Source organism: Entelurus aequoreus, linkage group LG02 (assembly GCF_033978785.1).
Source record: "Entelurus aequoreus isolate RoL-2023_Sb linkage group LG02, RoL_Eaeq_v1.1, whole genome shotgun sequence".
Taxonomy (NCBI): Eukaryota; Metazoa; Chordata; class Actinopteri; order Syngnathiformes; family Syngnathidae; genus Entelurus; species Entelurus aequoreus.
The window spans coordinates 10084350-10107087 of record NC_084732.1 but is presented as its reverse complement, the minus strand read 5'-3'; the positions used below and the strand labels follow the sequence as shown (position 1 = coordinate 10107087).

At 38.1% G+C, this 22738-nt stretch overlaps 1 protein-coding gene across 1 annotated transcript in view; it reads left to right on the top strand.

Moving 5' to 3' along the window:
• LOC133630056 (CUB and sushi domain-containing protein 1-like) overlaps positions 1–22738 on the top strand; it is a 426532-nt gene that overhangs the window by 350348 nt on the left and 53446 nt on the right. The window contains exons 52-54 of the mRNA XM_062021303.1: positions 2404–2589; positions 13369–13545; positions 13833–14018. Coding sequence (XP_061877287.1) covers positions 2404–2589; positions 13369–13545; positions 13833–14018 — 549 coding nt within the window. The remainder of the gene's footprint in view (positions 1–2403; positions 2590–13368; positions 13546–13832; positions 14019–22738) is intronic.

The window sequence follows — 22738 nt, the reverse complement described above, 5'->3', positions numbered from 1 at the left end:
GTGAAACTTGCCAAGGGAAATGTAATCAAATATTAACATTGCTGTATGTATACTTTTGACCCAGCAGATTTGGTCACATTTTCAGTAGACCCATAATAAATTCATAAAACAACCAAACTTCATGAATGTTTTTTGTGACAAACAAGTATGTGCTCCAATCACTCTATCACAAAAAAATAAGAGTTGTAGAAATTATTGGAAACTCAAGACAGCCATGACATTATGTTCTTTACAAGTGTATGTAAACATTTCACCACGACTGTACATAATGGGATGGAAAGTCCATTATAATTCTTCTTGGCTTCAACACTACCACAAGTGGAAGTTGATGCCAGGGTGCCAAATGGTGGTGAGTATAAGGAAAGGCAAGGTGAAGTTACAGAGTCAAGTCTTTTTAGAAGATTGCATCGCTGCGTAAGTGTCGCAAATGTCATATGTAAAAATACAGCCAATCAGGGTTCCTGCTTCACACAAATCTGATTACAGACACATTTTACGCACACACAAGTCTTAGACACAGATTGCTTTACAAATACACACATCTGAATATGGACACACAACTCTTTAGCGGCAGAAACGTAGCAACATGTCACGAGTAAAGACGGCCGAACGAGGAAATACGGGCAGACATATTTTTGTTTTTTTACCCACAGACAAATCATAATACAGACAGGCAACTTAAAACACGCACACATGACTCTGATTACACACACACACACACACACACACACACACACACATTGAGATACAGACACACACACTAGTTCACAGACAGGTGAATTGGAATCCAGACGCACGGATAGAGATATGTTTTTGCAAATAACATTGCTACAATAAAACTTTCATACCAGTATGCCATACATTTTTTTTTCAACTAATCCAAATCCATGATATATGTCTACCTTTACTGAGACATTGTATCTGCATATTTAAATGACATTTTAAATTTCTAAAACTGTGTCACTTAGGGGTGAAAACATGTAAATTGTGTCAATTAAACCTCACGTTGTGTGTGTGTGTGTGTGTGTGTGTGTGTGTGTGTGTGTGTGTGTGTGTGTGTGTGTGTGTGTGTGTGTGTGTGTGTGTGTGTGTGTGTGTGTGTGTGTGTGTGTGTGTGTGTGTGTGTGTTAGGGTTGTACGGTATACCGATATTAGTATAGTACCGCGATACTAATGAATACTTTTCGGTAAGCTACCGCCTCTGAAACGTACCGGTCCCGCACCGCCCGCGTCGTAGTCACGTCGTGACATTGCTGGTTTACGAGCAGAGGAGCATGTTCGGTAGCGCACAATCAAGGAGTGCTTACGAGCAGACATAGTGTGTAGACAGAAACGGAAGAACGGACGCATTTTGGCTTAAAAACTAACGATAAAGATGAAGCTTTAACACTGAAACGCCCTCAGGAAGACATGCTTTAAGACATGGCTAGCAAGTTAGCGGCTAACGTCCATCCGCTGTCGACAGTGTTTTAGCTACTTCTAAATCACTAATCCTGGTCTCCATGGCGACAAATAAAGTACGTTTCTTACAAGTATCATCCCTGCAGGACGAGGAATAGCTAAACATGCTTTACTACACACCATAGCTCACTGGCATCAAAATGTAAACAGACGCCATTGGTGGATCCACACCTAACATCTACTGTAATGATATCAAGTACAGACATGTATCTAGTTTATACTATTATGATTACACCGACATTTTTTGGCATCTCAACATCTTCTTTCGTTTTTAAAAAATGTATATAATGTTTATAAACTCAGGAAATATGTCCCTGGACACATGAGGACTTTGAATATGACCAATGTAGGATCCTGTAACGACTTGGTATCGAATTGATACCCAAATTTGTGGTATCATCCCAAACTAATGTAAAGTATCAAACAACAGAAGAAGAAGTGATTTTTACATTTTAACAGATTTGTCGACAGAACATGTTAAAAGAGAAAGTAAGCAAATATTAACAGTAAATGAACAAGTAGATTAATTATTAATGTTCTACCACTTGTCCTTAATAATGTTGACAAAATAATAGAATGATAAATGACACAATATGTTACTGCATATGTCAGCAGACTAATTAGGAGCCTGTGTTTGTTTACTTACTATTAAAAGACAAGTTGTCTTGTATGTTCACTATGTACTTAACTGCAATACGAAACATATGTTTAATGTACCCTAAGATTTTAAGTTAAAATAAAGCCAATAATGCAATTTTTTTGTTGTCCCCTTTATTTAGAAAAGTATCGAAATCATTTTAGTACCGGTACTGGTACCAAAATATTAGTATCGTTACAACACTAGTGTGTGTGTTAGTGTGTGGTATGTGTTTGCAGTGTGCACCTCTCCACGCTGTTGGAATGCTCGGTACATTAACACGAACTATCTTTTTCTCACTAAAGGTTCGAGTCCAGGGTTGTGCGGGGACACGGGGGTCCCTCCCCATGGAGGCCGTTTAGGAGGAGAGGAGTTTAAAACCAAAAGCCTGCTGCGTTTTAGCTGCGAGGCGGGATACAATCTGATTGGCTCTGCTGAGAGGACATGCCTCCACAACGGCACCTGGAGTGGAACACAGCCCGTGTGCCAAGGTGAGCGAGCACAGCAGCAAGCATTTACACAGCGGACCTGAAGTGATGTGGAAGATTCACTTCACAGAAGGGGCTTTTTTTAGACATGTGTCACCCAGTAGATTCTTCTGCATTTGTTTGCTTAGACGGCTTCTATGGAAGTAGAATTGTCTCACATCAACTTATAGATATCAATATGATATTAAATCATATATTCATATATTATTAAATAAACAAATACAAATACAAATGTGATATACAAATAAATTAATAATGTGTATAAATAAACGCGTATTTGTAAATATATTTTTGAGATTTGAAAATATATACAAATAAAATGTATAAATATAAAAATGTGACATACAAATAAATCAAGAATTTGTATAAATAAACGTGTTTTTGTAAATATATTTTTGAGATTTGAATATAAATATGCTTGATTTTGTATTTGTATTTGTATTGAATTTGCATATGTGGATCGCTTTTTTGCTTTTGTGTCGATGAGACATTTCTACCACAAACCAGATGCACAAATAAATGCAAAATGCCCGAAGTTCTCTGCACAAAAACAATCCACGTCTTTACAGAGAGAACGCACAACGGGCCTGTGCTAGCTAACGTTAGCGTTGTATTAGCTAATGCTAATTTATCCAGTTAATCTGAAAGACCGTGCTAGCTGGTTATTTTATTGTATCAATGCCGTTTAATGACCTTATCCGATGTAGATACTGATCTCTTATCAGTGCAATGTGTGTCAAATCATACCAAAAGTCATGACGTAATATGACCCTCCCTAGTGTGCCTCTGATTGGCTCGCCAGTGTCTGACCATGTCTGTGACCGAGACCACTCTGGCTGCAGTGCCCTCTGCTGGATATTCAGGGAAGTGTGTAGGTCACATTTATTTGTGCATCTGGTTCGTGGTAGAAATGTCTCATCGACACAAAAGCAAAAAAGCGATCCACATATGCAAATTCAATACAAATACAAATACAAAATCGATCATATTTATATTTAAATCTCAAAAATATATTTACAAATACACTTTTATTCATACCAATTCTTGATTTATTTGTATGTCACATTTGTATATTTATACATTTTATTTGTACCGGTATATATTTTCAAATCTCAAAAAATATATTTAAAAATACGCGTTTATTTATACAAATTATTTTTTTATTTGTATATCACATTTGTACTTGTGTTTGTATATTTATTAATATATACATATATATAAATATCATATGGATATATATAAGTTGATGTGAGACAATTATACTTCCATAGGCTTCTCACTCCCTGATACTCACTCAATCATGTGACTTGTATGTGAGGATTTTTATTACTATGCAGCATTCATCATCATCATTTAATCATCTCTTCGCAAAAATGTGCCTTAGGATGTCAAGCCAGTCTTGGTAAATTGCTCTTTTAAATACCAAAATATGAAGGAGTGCAAATTTTGTATAAACCACTTTCCCTTCCTTGAAATATTGACTTAATCATTCTGAAATGTATGTAAAAATAAATCAGCTTAGCTTCCCAAGTTGAGCAATTTAATCTCCTCTTTGGTGAATACAGTAGCATCTAGCCACTTGGCATACTCGTCATACAAAGTCTCTAATATTCTGTACAGTACTGTGTAATGAGCAGAGAACTTCTCAAAGATTCATAATGAGCTTGTACAAGAATTCAGGGAAAAGGGTCGAACTCTAAAAGTATGCACATGTGCCATTAGATCATTTACCATGAAGCTGCAGCAGCTTGATGCTGATTTTGAGAGTAACAGAAGGAAAACTACTGATGTGTGTGTGGCCTAGATACAGAAGATTTCAGCTTCTGACTGCATTGGATTTCCCACCCTGTGCTGACAAAGGGATCCCTATACAACAGCAGTTTTCAAAGAGGCTCCCTAAACCCCTGAGAGTTCAGAGGAAATTAAAGTGGGTCCCCACAGCGCTTTGGAGAACCCGGAAAAAGGAAGTGGAATTACAGTAATTCCCTATTCTCACTGACAATGTAATCTGAATAAAACACTGCTGATGTTAACCCCGGTAGGCAGCCAGGAAGTAGGTAGGTGGAGGACAGAGTAAAACAACTTGCACTGAGCCTAGTCTATAAAATCCGCTACACCTCCCTGATACCGAAGTACATGTCAAACTACTTCCTTAACGTAAATGACCGCCATTACCACAACACCAGGGGGAGCTCCACTAACCACGTTAAACCCAGATTCCGAACTAACAAAGGTCTTAACTCATTCTCTTTCTATGCCACATCAATATGGAATGCACTCCCAACAGGTGTAAAAGAAAGGGCATCTTTATCCTCCTTCAAAACCGCACTAAAAAAACACCTCCAGGCAACTACAACCCTAAACTAACACCCTCCCTTCCACATAAAACCTCTTCGGACTATAAATAATCAAATGTAAACAATCAAATGTAGACACTTTTTCTTATACTTTCTGATCTCTCTCTATGTCCACTATTTGCTATATATATCCTACCAAGTCAGTCCTACACTGTTTCAATATCCATTTCTCTGATGATGCAATTGTTGATGCTGATTGTTGATGTCTGAAGTGTTGATACCAACCAAACCTACCACTCCCCACCCCCTCTATATCCCACACCCCGGATTGTAAATAATGTAAATAATTAAATGTATATACTCTGATGAGTATCTTGTGTGATGACTGTATTATGACGTTAGTATATATTTGATAGTATTTGATAGTATATATCTGTATCATGAATCAATTTAAGTAAAAAAGCAAACAGGTTACAAAGGCCTTTAATTTGGCTGCCGATGTATGCGTCATTTCACATTGTATTATTTCAGTCAGAATTATGAGGGACATGCATCAGAAAATTGATTTTTTTATCTATTTATTCATTCACTGCAAATATCTGGTTATTTTATGTTTCATCCACACTTCTGTTAAAATGTAAGAAGTACTTATTTTTCTGTTGTTTGGTACTTTACATACATTTTGGGTGATACCATGAATTGATTTACATGGACCCCGACTTAAACAAGTTGAAAAACTTATTCGGGTGTTACCATTTAGTGGTCGATTGTACGGAATATGTACTTCACTGTGCAACCTACTAATACAAGTTTTAATCAATCAATCAATCAAAGATAGGTCATATCCCAGCTATTGTCACCAATATGATCATGGTTGTCATTAGTATCACAGTATTGTTGAATGTGCTTAGAAGGTACTCTACACACTTATAACCAAAGTGTATTTGAAAAAAAAAAAATAGCCATACAATATAGTGTATGTACTGTATGTACAATGCATCCGGAAAGTATTCACAGCGCTTCACTTTTTTTTTCATTTTGCTATGTTACAGCCTTAATCTAAAATGGAAGGACTTCATTTTTGCCCTACACATTTTACACACAATAACTTATAACAGGGGTGTCAAACTCGTTTTCATTGAGGGCCACATCACAGTTATGGTTGCCCATAGAGGGCCGTTTTTAACAATGAGTAATATATGAATATACTTGTATGTATATAATACATTAAAAATATATTTTTTACATAAACTGCAAAAAAAATATTTTAATTTTACTTTAAAAACTGGCAGCTCAGTCACCAGAAATTTACAGTAAAAGCAGTGGGTTTTTTACAGCATATCAAAAAATATAATAAATGGAATGGAATGGAAAAACGATACCACTGTTTTTAGCGGTATAATTCAAGCAACAGAGCTGCCAGTTTTGTTTTACCGTAAAATCTTGTCGTTTTAATGGTTTTTTTGTTTGCTTTTCAATGTTTTAGTGTCTTACTGTATATGGAAAAAAACTATTTTAAAAGATATGCAATTGCATGCAGTACATGATTTTTAATGTCAAAAGGGAAAGAATAAATATATTTAGTAAGAAAAGATTAAGCATTTTATCAACGGATATAATTTCCAGGCTTTCGCAGGCCACATAAAATAATGTGGCGGGCCAGATTTGGCCCACGGGCTTTGAGTTTGACACCTGTGCCTCATAATGACAATGTGAAAATGTTAATGTTTTGAAATGTTTGCAAATGATTAAAACATGAAAAAATAGGAAATCACACATACTGTACATAATTATTCACAGCCTTTGCTATGAAGCTAATAAGTGATATCAGGGGCATCCTATTTCCACTAACCAAGGTTGAAATGTTACTACAGCTTAATTGGAGTCCACCAATTCAGGTGGTTGGACATGATTTGGGGAGGCACACACCTGTTTATTATCTATAAGGTCCCACACTTGACTATGCATGGCGGAGCACAAACCAAGATGGAAGTCGAATAAATTGTCTATAGACGTCTGAGACAGATTATCTCGATGCACAAATCTGATAAAGTCCCAATCAGCACAGTGGCCTCCATCATTTGTCATGGAAGAAGTTTGGAACCACCAGGACTTTTCCTAGAGCTGGCAGGCCGACTAAACTGAGCAATCGGGGGTGAAGGTACCAGTCAGGGAGGTGATCAAAAACCCAAGGATCACTGTCAGAGCTACAGCATTCCTCTGTGGAGAGAAGAGAGGCTTACAGAAGGACAGAAGAGAGCCTTACAGAAGGACAACCATGTATGCAGCAATCCACCAATCAGGCCTGTTTGGTAGAGTGGCCAGACGGAAGCTATTCCTTTGTAAAAGTTTGCTAAAGTGCACCTGAAAGACTCTCTGACCATCGCTAATCACCAGGCCACTACCATCCCTACAGAGAAGCATGATGGTGGCAGAATCAAGCAGTAAGGATGTTTTTAGTAGCAGGAATTGGGAAAATAGTCAGGATTAGGGTTGGTACCCGTACCAAAATGTATTTAGATATTTTTTATACTTTTCTAAATAAAGGGGACTACAAAAAATGGCATTATTGTCTTTATTTTAACAAAAAAAAGTAAAAAATACAATTCTCATTACAAGCAAAGACCAATTTTAATAAGATTGTGAAAATACTAGAAAATGTCACTTTTAGTAGTAAGAAAGCAAACAGGTTACAAAGGCCTTTAATTTGGCTGCCGATGTATGCGTCATTTCACATTGTATTATTTCAGTCAGAATTATGAGGGACATGCGTCAGAAAATTGATTTTTTTATCTATTTATTCATTCACTGCAAATATCTGGTTATTTTATGTTTTACCATGTTTCATCCACACTTCTGTTAAAATGTAAGAAGTACTTATTTTTCTGTTGTTTGGTACTTTACATACATTTTGGGTGATACCATGAATTGATTTACATGGACCCCGACTTAAACAAGTTGAAAAACTTATTCAGATGTTACCATTTAGTGGTCAATTGTACGAAATATATACTGTACTGTACAATCTACTAATAAAAGTTTCAATCAATCAATCAAACCACAAATTTGTGTATCGATTTGATACCAATTTGTTACAGGGTCATACATTGGTCATATTTAAGGTCCTCATGTGTCCAGGGACATATTTACTGAGTTTATACACATGATAAAAATAAGACAATTAAAAAAGATTTTGGGTTAATAAAAAATGTTGATGTAGTCAATGAAGTATTGACTACATACGGCTCTCGTTCTTGATATTTTTACAATCGATATCTGTGTAGACCCACCTTTTTGTTTACATTCAGGGGCGCAACTACTTGGTATTATAGTTTGCTGTTAGCGGTGAGCTATTGTATCCTCCTATGGTGTGTTGTGAAGCATGTTTAGCTATTCCTCGGCCTGCAGGGAGTAAGAAACATACAGTAATTTATTTGTGGCTTTGGTGGCTAGGATTAGTGATTTAGAAGTAGATAAAACACTATGGACAGATGTTAGCCGCTAGCTAGCTATTAGCTAACTATGTTTTAGTGCACCGCTTTCGGCAAGCGACTCAGTGTTTATAGATAGATAGATAGATAGATAGATAGATAGATAGATAGATAGATAGATAGATAGATAACTCACTTTTTTGCGGCAGTGTTTCACCCACACACACATCTCGGTTTGTAAGGTTGCCCAAGTGTTTCTTTGTGTGACACTAATTCTTTGTGTCTGTTTGTCATTAAGCTAATGGTGTTCGAAAGCTGAATCGAAAGACTATGGCATCTACCACTGAGGCGTACAAAGAGATCCATAGGCGGATCCATCCATACACAATATTGCTCCTGTCTGTGGGCAGGCCACACGCACGTCTACACAAACCGACAACCCAAAGAGAGCTGTGCACGCATCCTCCCTTGTCGCGCAACATATTGATGTTTGCCATCAATAGGTGTTCAGTTGTCAAAGCATGTCAGCTGGCATGCTCTCATTAGTGAAGGTGGCTTGCTAATTCTCCGCTGTTCTTTTCATGTTCAGTGTCACTCCATGGATCGCCAGTTGCTATAGTTCTCCCTAGAGCGCCGTGTCCTATTTGAAAAATGTTGTTTTCTAACTTAACGGCACAATGTCGGCATATATTTCCAAATGGTTTCCTCACTGAAAAAAGATTTGACGAGGCAGGAACCAAGAAGCAATGTTAATGCTTCACACAGCATGATCTCAGCGGGGATAACAAAATAACACCACTCTGTGTCTGTATTATATGCACAGACATTGTCCAATTTGAATACATTTGCTGGCCTCACGTTCCTGAGCATTTGTTTTCCCCAAAACCACATAAGCAGCTTGTATTTTAAAGCTGTTAGTATTTTCTGTGATCCTATAGTCACCAGGCACAACATTATGTTTACCCGCATAGCTAGATCGATCAAAGTGTATGCTTGGCTGACCATACGTCCTCTTTTCCCCGGACATGTCCTCTTTTGCGGGGGTGTCCGGGCGGGTTTTCTTAAATGCCTCAAATGTCCGGCATTTTGAATTAGGGTTGCGTGTATTTTCAATGTACGTCCAGAGTTAAGTTAAGAAGGGGTTAAAAAAAACAAAACTGAAGGTGCGCGCACGTAGCAACATTCGTGAGGGAGGGGCTGAGACACAGAGCGAGAGAGCTAGTGAGTGGAGAGATGAGACATGAGAACAAGAAATGCCGAAATGTAAATGCAACTTCACAGATGATTTGCGGGAAAAGTATTTTGTGTTTTCGTCCTGGCCGTGAACACATGGAAAGCAGAATGCACTGTGTGCAAAGCAGGAACGTATGTATCTGTGGCAAATAAAGGGGCCAACGATCTACAAGCCCATATCGACACTACAAAGCACAAAACAGCTGTGCAGGGAAAGAGCTCGTCTGCTGTTTTTTGTTTAAATTTAATTAACTTGTTTTGAGGCATTATTAATGTTTGGATTATATACAAGAGGTTATTTTGAATATTTCTACCTCTGCACTTTTTTTCCAAAACTGTGAATGTTACAGAATATAAGTGTGACTTATTGTTAAACTGTCAACCAGTGTTGGCGTTAACGCACTTTTTGTGTCTTTTTAACGCATTGAAATCAGAAAGGACGCAGATTATACATTTTTTTATATTTTTTTTTACCATTTGTGGCCCACAGCTAATGTTTTAAAGGCCCACGGCACATTCTAAAAATACTATTAAAATAAACAACAACATAACAAAAGTGAAATAAAAAAGCTTAAAGGTGAAATGTAATTTACAAAAAGTTGCAATGTTGACTAATAAAACAAAGCTGTTTTTTTTTTCTTTCAAACTGTCATTGCTCAAAACATAATATTGAATCAAAATCAATGTTATTATGAATTATTGACCTACCAAAGGTTCCGATTACTTCACATCAAATAATTCACTTTGAAAAATATTTTTGGTGGAAGATTTTGCATATTTTGTGTGCTTGCCATAAAAAACATAGTTTTGTTTGACAAAAAAGGGCAGAAAACAAACAAAAAAAACAACATCAAAAAAACTAAAACATTTTGAAATGAGGAATAGATCCGAAGTTGATGTAGACTCCAGAGATTTAAGCGTTAAATATAAAATATATGTATGCCCTGGCACACCATTATCATCATTTCATGACCGAAGCAAAACACTTTTTACACTTTTATACTGAAATAAATACACCTACAACGTATTAAATAAAAACATAGAAAAAACTACCAGCACCGGTAAAGTTTAGATCCATGAAGGAAAGAAGAAAGTGAATGAATGTTTATAACTGAATACATTTACATATGTACACACATTTGTTTTCTTTTGTATTATCTTTTTTAATGAATTAAGTAACGTTTATGACAACCTTTTTCCAAAACACAATATAGAATGTGAGATGTAACAGGATAATGCATACATTTGTCATTTGTTTTCAAAACGCTTACAAAAAAGTGGGACCCCAAAAATTTACTGTGGGACCCCATTTTGAAAATTCCTAGCTGCTGTCAACAGAGGAGAAAAAATGCTTTATTTAAAAAAATATATTATTTATAAAGCAAGTTCGAGTATCATTGGCAAATGTTCACCTAGTCCCGGCCTTGGCGTGCTGCCCACCTTGGCACGCATATACAGGTATGTGTCCTCTTTTTGGGATTTCAGAATATGGTCAGCCTAGCGTATGCGGGAAAACTTATGATAAGATTCCACAAAACAATAATGAGGGTGCACTCATTCTGGGCCTGTTCTTCGTCTTTGTACGCCCTTCTCTCCGCTGTCGCACACCGAGCGTACTTACACTGCTGTACAATAATTGTGCATGTCCGCAGTTGTTTACGCAACCCAGTTTTGCTACAGTGACCGTCAAAGGTCACAACAACTGCAAACGCCACAACACCACAACTTTCAGCCACAACACGATTGCAAGAGCCACAGCAAATACAAATGCCACAGCATAACAACAAAAAGCCACAACGGAAATGGCATTAGACAGCTAACAGCTTACTCTCACTTACTTGTTCAACTTTATTCATTAATACCTCCTCAACTTTCTGCCTCAGGCACTGGATATGTCGGCAATACTTTGTTCGCTGTCTCTACTGTTGTGTCCATCACTTTTTATTTTGCTTAATGTAATTGTAGTGTGTCTTTATGTTGATGTGTTGTGGCTAGGAATGGGTACCGAAGTTGTTACTTTTTAGTCCCTGACCCAATACCGTAGATGCTATCATGTATTGAGTCACGTAAATTTAAACAGTGTCATATATCGATATTTTTGTTGCCTCTCTCATTAACACTTGGCGGACAAACAAGCCCTAAAGCAGCACTCAGAGCGGACTCTCGGTAATGTTGCAATTTTCCATGACAACAAAGGAAGTATGCCTGACAGAAAACATTCAAACGTGCAGTATGGCTTTTCAAAATGCGCTAGATAAGTACTGATTTACATTACATTTTGCAGGGACATGCTATTACTGGCATTAGTGATTTTACACGGCGATTTCAACTCCTCCAAATTTGGTAATGAAAACGACAACTAAGATGCACATTACTATCAAACAGCTGGTGTGCGATAAGTACAATACTTATGATTTCTTGACTTTTTTTAGGGCTAAAACTAGATTCAGCTTAATTGCAAATACTACTCTCTGACTAGGCAACACAATGTAGCATATGAACTACTGCCATTTAACATCTTGGAATTGCAATCACAAAAAGCCGCTGCCTGACCAGGACTCAGAAATTCTGCAGACACTCCTCCCACCCCCACCAAATACTGTTTTCACTGCTGGACTCTAGAAAGAGGTTCCACAGCCTCCGTAGCAGAACTTCCAGGTTCTGTAACAGCTTCTTCCCTCAGGCCGTAAGACTCTTGAACGCATCATAATAATACTTAGACTTAGACTTAGACAAACTTTAATGATCCACAAGGGAAATTGTTCAACACAGTAGCTCAGTTACAATGATGGAAAGGACAATGCAGGTATACAATGCAGGTGGCAATACCCTCAATTCCTCCCAAAAATGGATTAACTCGCTGGAATATAAAGACAATATAACATACATCCATAAACGTGGATGCATATGCAAAAGTGCTATATATTTATCTGTACAGTAATATTGTTATTTATATCTGCACCTTATTGATTTTTTATCCTGCACTACCATGAGCTAATGCAACAAAATGTTGTTCTTATCTGTACTGTAAAGTTCAAATTTGAATGACAATAAAAAGGAAGTCTAAGTCTAAGTCTAAGTCTAAGTCTAAATACTTGCAAATGAGACTAAAAAGTGTAAGAAATCAAGGTACAACAACTGGACAGCACAGTCATTGTAATCCGCTCACTGTTAAATGCCTTTTATTGTTAAACAAATTAACAATAATTAATTAACACATGAACACACATGTAAGTTATAATTAATTAACACATGAACACACACCTCAGTACCAAATGTTGGTACCGTTGAGTACCGGAATCAATTCCCAGGTACCGGTAATTGGTACCATAACGGTTCGAATATGAAAGGCGCCCAGGCCTAGTTGTGGCTTTATGTTGTTGTGTTGCAGCGTTTGCATTTGCAGTGGCTTTTGTAATGGTGTTCTGGCTGAAAGTTGTTATGTTATGGCTTGTGTTGCGTCTTATAGTTGTTGTTTTGTCGTATTTGTATTTGTAGTGACCCTTCTCGGCCACCTTAATATTTTTATTTCAGTATAAACCAACAAGGAGTAGTTCAAAAACACTGTGGGCACTGTTGGTGTGCTAGCCTCCAGCTCACTGTTAAAAATATTGCACCGTCTGCTATTCAGTGCTGGGATTCTGTCCAAAAACCCTTAATTATTAATCAGCCTTTCTACCTCAAGTCCATATTTATTGTTATTTCCATCTGGCTCCTGTGATAATCTCATTATTGCAGACTATACAGTTCATCTGCCCTGAGTGACAGCAAGACACTGACATTGTCACAATGATTAATCGCCAATTGTCTTTACTCCTCAGCTGTATCTTGTGGCAACCCAGGCACCCCGGCCCACGGCAGAATCGTCTTCAATGATGGCATCACCTTCGGCAGCTCAGTGGCTTACGCATGCTGGGAAGGGTTCAAAACATCAGGCCTGACCACCAGACACTGCACAACAAATGGGACGTGGACAGGACAACCTCCAGATTGCACTGGTGGGAGATTGAGTTGATTAGAAAATGCAGTTAGTCTCAGATTGTGTCTGTTTGCACCAATTTTTGACAATGTTGAGTAGGAGGACATGGTTGAGTGTCAGGAAGGAACAAATAATAACATAAGTGGAAAATATAGGGATAGCAAAATTGTTCAAATCAGGGTATCGTAGATTTTCAGCTTAAAACCAACAATTTAAATGCCTCTTCTCCCATAAACCAAATACATCTGTTTCATCACTAAAACAAGGATTGAGGATCATAACCTTATGTTCTTGCACCCCATGTAGTGATCAGTTGTGGAGATCCGGGGCCAATAGCCAACGGCGTCTATTTGGGACTGGACTTCACCTTTAACCACACTGTGGCCTACCGTTGTAACCCGGGTCTCCTGATGGAGCCGCCTACACTTGGACACAGTGTTTTACGCTGCACTACAGATGGAACGTGGAACCAAACCAAACCCAGTTGTAAAGGTAATATACACACTAAAGTGCATACTTGCCAACCCTCCCGGTTTTACCGGGAGTCTCCCGGAATTCAGCGCCTCTCCCGATAACCTCCCGGAAGAAATTTTCTCCCGATAAACTCCCGGAATTCAGCCGAAGCTGGAGGCCACGCCCCCTCCAGCTCCATGCGGACCTGAGTGGGGACAGCGGCGACAGTCTGTTTTCACGTCCGCTTTCCCACGATATAAACAGCGTGCTTGCCCAATCACGTTATAACTGTAGAATGATCGAGGGCGAGTTCTTGGTTTCTTATGTGGGTTTATTGTTAGGCAGTTTCATTAATGTCCTCCCAGCGCGGTAACAACACACAACAACAGCAGTCACGTTTTCGTCTACCGTAAAGCAGTTTGTCTGCCGTAAACAGCAATGTTGTGACACTCTTAAACAGGACAATACTGCCATCTACTGGATAGCCTCCGGAACACTGAAATTCAAGTATTTATTTTATTTATATGTATAATAAAATATATATATATATATATATATATATATATATATATATATATATATATATATATATATATATATATATATATATATATATATATATAGCTAGAATTCACTGAAAGTCAAGTATTTCATACATATATATATATATATATATATATATATATATATATATATATATATATATATATATATATATATATATATATGAAATACATATGAAATACTCGAGTTGGTGAATTCTAGCTGTAAAAATACTCCTCCCCTCTTAACCACGCCCCCAACCACGCCCCACCCCAACCCCCACCCCCCACCTCCCGGAATCGGAGGTCTCAAGATTGGTGAGTATGCTAAAGTGTAATTGTCAATAAGGGATCACACAGATAATGCATACTTACGCATTTTTAGGACTGTCAAAACTACAGAGTTAGCACAAAAAATATCACCCGAAAGGCGGCGCAGGTTGTTTTATGGTGATTGATCAGGTCGATGCTTACGTCAGTGCAAATAGATTTCACTCCAAAATACCTCCTGACTGAACTTGACATAAAACTGTTACTTAAGCAAAAATATTTTTTTAATGTTCCTGTGTGGCATTCTCCTGGTAAATTACATTTGTGTAAAAATTGTGGGGTCTATTTTGATTTCATAAAAATTATGCAAGCGAGTAATAACCCGTGATTACGGTAATCTTGATAATACAAATTCAAAAGTGGGATTAATCTAATTCAAAATGTGTTCATTAATTTTACAATTAATTATAAACAGTCTCAGTAAAAGTCATTGTACATGTTTTCAAGTATCAATACACTACATGGACGCTGTCTGATAAAAAGCATGGAGAGCATGTCCGCTTTGTTGATTATCACTATCAACACTGCATGTTTAAACAATGAATAAAGATCAAACTGAGATGCATTTAAATATCCATTAACTGCCAAAAGTGTCCTTCAAATTCCCATCCATCTACTCTATCATTCACTTTAGTTTAACTGGCAACAGCGACCAAGCAGGATATTTTGTGTTACAAGCAGAGAGCTTGATACATATCGAGCATACAGTGATGACTGCAAAAAAATAACATTTACATTTGTGGTGCTAAAAATGGCTGATAACAGTAATTTGTGTTTTGTAAAATATGTTTCTGTGTAGCAATTTTTCTCCGCCCTGAAAAACAGCTTTTGCATAAAAATGTTTTATATAAAAACATGGATATATAAGCCTCAACGTGTTCATTTCTATGCTAATATAACATGAAACTGAAAGAGGGAAATGTGTCAAAGACAACAATCCCATAAGCAGATCAAATCATAAGCAATGGTATCGTGTAAAAGTGCAGTAAAAAGTTATCCTTGTGGGCTGAAATAACATTCACCAATCATGGCCGAGGCAAAATTACCTCAAGACACTGAAAATAACAAATTTTTAACTTCTGGTTTAATTCCAGAGCTACTTTTGTCCTCAACAAACACAAAGGTATTATATAAAAATGAATCCATTAAACTAAAATAAACCTGAGATTAGGGCTGCGCGATTTAGACAATATACAATATAAATGATATAAATGTGGCTCCCGATAGAGCTTTTAATACGATAGTTATATTGCGATAGTGTATGTTGACACCTTCTAGCTTTGTCCCACAAATCTGACAGCGACAAGGGAATGAAGGCGTCCTCAATGCAATGAAGTGTCCTCACTAGTGAGCTAATGGCTAATGTCCCTCCACAGTTTGAAGCCGCTTTTTAATCCCTAATCATGGCCTCCATGGCGGCAAATAAATTACGTTTCTTACAAGTACCATTGTCACTGGAGGACTAAAGGATAAGATATACTGTAGCTAAACATGCTACAACACACCGTAGGAGGATACAAAAAAGCATACATAGCTAACCACTAAGCTAGAGTTCTTGAACATGAACAAGGGTGAGCTATTGATATAAATATCGACAGTAACGATAAGTATAGTATCAGTATATTATCGATACTACAGTAAATAGATCAATATTTTCTTATTATTACAAAATCGTTTTTGTTTACAAACTTGGGAAATAAGAGGCAAAAGTAGGTTTTGCTTTTGTTTAGTTATTTTGCACTATTGACTTCATGATACATTTTGGGCCTGGTTTACTAAAGGTTTGCATATACTAAAACACGTCCGAACTTGATAGCACATGCAAAGATGATCTACGAAATGTGCGCAAAGTAAATTGCATCTGTTAAGTAAGCAGAATAAGTAGAATCCAGTTTGCTTCTCTGTCATCATTAATATGCAAAATATATGCATAAACATCGAAAAAGCCTACTACATTACTGGGAAGAGAAAATGCTGATTGATTTATCAATTCTCATCACTGTTTTGCATTTTGTATTTTGTATTTGTATTTGTTTATTTGAAGGACAATGTGCAGTTACATTAAAAATATGGTTGGACCAGATTTAGCACCATGCTAATTACCATCTGTAGTCCTTGTATGGCACATTTAACATCTACAATTAAAATTACACAAGATTAAAAATACATTACAAAATTTAAATTAAAAAAAGCAATTTAAAATACAAGTGCAATACATAGAGAAAGTGCGAGTTACAAATCAGTGGACGGTCAAGTTACAATATTTTAGCAACATCATTTAAAGTGCAGAAGTATATAAAATGCAACAGTTTTTATCAAAATCCACATAACACAGCATACAGTGCAGTAGCCATCAAATGGCACCCACAAGGGTATCATCCAATAGTTATATACCCCATTGGTATGGCATACCTAAACAAGATTTTTAATTAGCATGTTTGAAAAGGATGCGCCCATGACACATTTCCACACACGGCTGTGAGAGCGGAGAGCTTGTGCAGCAAAAACACATGATGGACAGAGAATCCTCCGTCCCACTTTTGTGTGTCAACATATTTGGACGGTCAGAAATAAAAATAAAAAAAGACACACTGTCTATTCAGAAACATCATTTTATAATTGTATAGCTGTTAGATGACTCAAGGGGCTGATTAAAACAAGTTAAATTGTTGCATTTTGGTGTCATTTAATATTTTTAAAACGCTATTTTTTCACATAATATACATAAAAAAACCACACAAAAAAAACATTTTTCCTTCATCAATAGTTTTCAAATTTTTTTCACCATGAATGTGCAGTAAATGAGAGTTTCTCTGTGGTGATGCCCCGTATAGTACACTCAAAATCCTCATTTAAATAGGATGGTCTGAGCCACTTTATAATTGCACACAAAGTGTTAGTAGATCGCACGCAACACGCCCACTATTAGTACACGCTATTTTATAGATTGCACAGGCTGTTTAGTGCGAGGTATTTAGATCTTAGTAAATCAGGCTCTGTGTATGTAATGAAAGGGAATAAGGACATTGTATAATAATATTAATTGATATTGTTACACTGCCATATTTGTGTTTTTGTCACATTAGAGTTATGATCAAAAATGTAATCATATAATGGTCCTGAAAATGTCAAGTACCAGTATGAACATTGTTCTGCCCCTAGTATTAGAACGATACAAATTGTGTACGTAGTATCTAAAACTAATGTTTTTTTATGCAAACAACAACAAATAGGTGCTTATTGCATTTTAACAGAAGTGTAGATAATATTGTGTTATAACAAAATAACTAGTAAAGTAATAAGTAGATTAATAATAGTTTTGTGAAAATAATATAATTGGAAAAGACGCAATGTTACTGCACATGTCATCACCTAAATTTGGAGCCTTTGTAGCCCATTTTAAAATGGTTCTCTTAGACTTAGTCTTAGACTTCCTTTTTATTGTCATTCAAATTTGAACTTTACAGTACAGATAAGAACAACATTTTGTTGCATTAGCTCATGATTGTATAAAAGAGCAATAAGGTGCAGATATAAATAAATAGATTACTGTACAAATAAATATATTGCACTTTTGCATATGCATCCACATTTATGGATCTTATCATTTATGTACCAAATACTATCTAGTTATATATATTGTTATCACAAGAGGCTGCAATATATATTGCTATACAGATTTTAGGCCAACAGTATCTGAGATTGTCCAACATATATTTCGAGTTTGCACTCAACAACATTAAAAGGAATGTTTCCTGAAATTCTCCCTGCCAGTTCATCCCACAAACACAACATCTCCAGCTGGCTGCTGCGGTTGCTGCGGCTTTGAACTGAGATGAAAAAGCTGAGAAAGCCGGCCGAGAGAAGATGCACTGAGATGGGGAAATGGAGAAGCGGGAGATACTGTAGGTGATCGAAAATGAGAGAGAGGCAGGAAATCGAAAAAGTGAAAATTAGAGAGAGTGGAAGAACAAGTAGAACAAGGAAGATAAAGGGAAGCAAAAAGCTTTTCAAACAATCCTTTGTGCTTTATTTCATCCCGTTTTGGAACTGTCAATTCTTCACACATGTGCACAGATGTTGTGTGAGCAGCCTTGTTACTGAACAGGCCATTTTGCTCCTCATCCTATTAGCATAGTTGTCCTCTAGCCAGGCATCGAACTCCCAACTTTCCTGATACAGCAACTTCTCACCCCTCTGGGCGTGTGTGTGTGTGTGCACCTTAGAGACAAATTCCCCTTTCTGGGATTAATAAAGAATCTCAAAAGGGCATTTTTAACGCCTGTTCCGACAGGCAAAATCAATCAAGTGAGAGTTTGGAGGGAGAGGAGAAATTGAGTATGGTATAAGTGAAGGGTTGCTGGGATTAAAGGGATGAATGGGCGTGGCAGTAAAGAACATTAAATAACTAAGAGCATAGGCCCATGCCAAGGGTTAGGTCATTTTTCCATAGAATTTAATTAAAGTGCCCTACAGTTTAAATTGCTTTTTTTGTATTAAAAATTGCATGAGATCAGTTATTGTGTAACCATGCTGACAGGCAAACAAGTATAGTTCAACTTTAAAATTCAAACAACCTTAAATTGAACTCTCAAAATATAATCATGCATATTTCGCAAGACTTAAACTATGAACGCATCCAAATGTGTACAGCTCTGGTAATGGGTACATTCCCACCCACCTGCACACATGTTCTTCAAAATGTAACAATCAAAATAAATATGAAATGTTTTTTGTTTACTAGGGCATGCATATATAATATGCATTAGTTTGACCATTTAAAATCAACAATAATAAAAAGGAGATGCTTGGAAATAGCAATATAATGCCCCAAAAACTTGGAAAAACGCGATTCATAGCGTTACTTTTTGGTGTAACCATCATGAGCGTTCTGTTCAGGTATATTTATTTTATATTTTGATATATCATCATATTTATGTATTACTAAATTTAAATAGGTATTGATCAATCTTTAAGCTGTGTGTATTTGATTTCAGTTTGCTTTTGACATCTTATTTAGAATTGTAGTTGAAACTTTTACAACATTGTGTTGCGCTCATGATGGCGTAACCAAACTAGATTTCATATAATGATCTTATTTTTAATATTTATTCCCTTTTTACATTTAGTATATTTAAACATTAATTTATAAACATTGAATACATTTCAGATATCAATAAAATGCAATTGCCTTCATCTTATAGGGTAATGTTTAGTTACACCAAGTCATGAGCGTAACACTAAGCTTCATCACTTTGACTTGTAATATCTCTAATTCTGGTGGTGTTTTATGCTTTTTTCTGTTTGGAACATGTACTATAAATTTAATGCAAGAAAGTCCCATATACAATTATGTTTCTAGCAATACTTAAATTTTGCCTTTGAAAGTAACACTCCAATGTCCATTAGTGGAGCTGTACACAAATAGAAAAGTTAATGCCTTGTATTTTCCTATTTTGAGTGACTACAGAAGGGTACTGCAGGAACAGGATTTACTGGGTATGTCCCCGTTTGTCGCGGTTTAACTGACAAATAAAACGTGACAAATTAGGAGGTGCACTATCCACTTTAGCCGCCAAATGGCAGTAGAGTGTTGAATATCCTAAGATGAGTTTTGTGGCAATTCCAACTTTGACCACAGCTTCAGTTGCTACGTAGAGTGATGCTTTCCATCATTTTTATGCAGACTGCATTGCAAAATGACTAACCCCCCCTCTTCCTCTCCCTAGAGATTCACCTGGGAATGGGGCCGTATGAATCCCTTCCCCTCTGTGAAGGGGACTAGAGAAATAATGTGACGGTAACCACAGAACCAGAAATGGAACTTATTGCGACTTAGCTGTACTACAGTGATGAAGAGGTCACATGCATCTTTGTCAAGGTTGCTCAGTACAAAAGGTCTTGTAGAGACATAATTATTACAAATGTGTGTGAGAGTCTTTCCCGCAAAGTAACCTTAATGTGAAGAGACAACCCTTCCAGGCACATACAACAATGAACTGTCAGACCTGTGGGAGGGGGGAAGGTGATCGGCTGGTTCTCGGTACCAGTGTCTAGCAGGACGATAATCAGCATTTTTGTTTTCTTAGCGTCAAGATGCAAAAAGTTGCTGGACATCCATTGTTTAATTTCATTTAGACACGCCTCCAGGTGACTACAATCAAGTGCATGTAGAGTTGGGTGTCATCATCTTAACAGTGAAAGCTAACACCGTATTTGCATATGATGACACCTAGCGGCAGCATGTAGATCAGGGGTCCCCAAACTTTTTGACTCGGTGGCCGCATTGGGTTAAAAAAATTTGGCCCGGGGCCGGGCTGTATGTATATATATATATATATATATATATATATATATATATATATATATATATATATATATATATATATATATATATATATACTATGTACTGGAAAGTGCTCCCCCGGGTGATTCCCTTGTCCTACTGGGTGACTTCAACGCTCATGTTGGCAGCGACAGTGAAACCTGGAGAGGTGTGATTGGGAAGAATGGCCGCCCGGATCTGAACCCGAGTGGTGTTTTGTTATTGGACTTTCGTGCTCGTCACAGATTGTCCATAACGAACACCATGTTCAAGCATAAGGGTGTCCATATGTGCACTTGGCACCAGGACACCCTAGGCCGCAGTTCCATGATCGACTTTGTAGTTGTGTCATCGGATTTGCGGCCTCATGTTTTGGACACTCGGGTGAAGAGAGGGGCAGAGCTTTCTACCGATCACCACCTGGTGGTGAGTTGGCTGCGATGGTGGGGGAGGATGCCGGACAGACCTGGCAGGCCCAAACGCATTGTGAGGGTCTGCTGGGAACGTCTGGCAGAGTCTCCTGTCAGAGAGAGTTTCAATTCCCACCTCCGGAAGGACTTTGAACATGTCACGGGGGAGGTGCTGGACATTGAGTCCGAGTGGACCATGTTCCGCACCTCTATTGTCGAGGCGGCTGATTGGAGCTGTGGCCGCAAGGTAGTTGGTGCATGTCGTGGCGGTAATTCTAGAACCCGTTGGTGGACACCGGCGGTAAGGGATGCCGTCAAGCTGAAGAAGGAGTCCTATCGGGTTCTTTTGGCTCATGGGACTCCGGAGGCAGCAGACGGGTACCGACAGGCCAAGCGGTGTGCGGCTTCAGCGGTCGCGGAGGCAAAAACTCGGACATGGGAGGAGTTCGGCGAGGCCATGGAAAACGACTTCCGGACGGCTTCGAAGCGATTCTGGACCACCATCCGCCGCCTCAGGAAGGGGAAGCAGTGCACCGTCAACACCGTGTATGGCGGATGGTGTTCTGCTGACCTCGACTGCGGATGTTGTGGATCGGTGGAGGGAATACTTCGAAGACCTCCTCAGTCCCACCGACACGTCTTCCTATGAGGAAGCAGTGCCTGGGGAATCTGTGGTGGGCTCTCCTATTTCTGGGGCTGAGGTTGCTGAGGTAGTTAAAAAGCTCCTCGGTGGCAAGGCCCCAGGGGTGGATGAGATCCGCCCGGAGTTCCTTAAGGCTCTGGATGCTGTGGGGCTGTCTTGGTTGACAAGACTCTGCAGCATCGCGTGGACATCGGGGGCGGTACCTCTGGATTGGCAGACCGGGGTGGTGGTTCCTCTCTTTAAGAAGGGGAACCGGAGGGTGTGTTCCAACTATCGTGGGATCACACTCCTCAGCCTTCCCGGTAAAGTCTATTCGGGTGTACTGGAGAGGAGGCTACGCCGGATAGTCGAACCTCGGATTCAGGAGGAACAGTGTGGTTTTCGTCCTGGTCGTGGAACTGTGGACCAGCTCTATACTCTCGGCAGGGTCCTTGAGGGTGCATGGGAGTTTGCCCAACCAGTCTACATGTGATTTGTGGACTTGGAGAAGGCATTCGACCGTGTCCCTC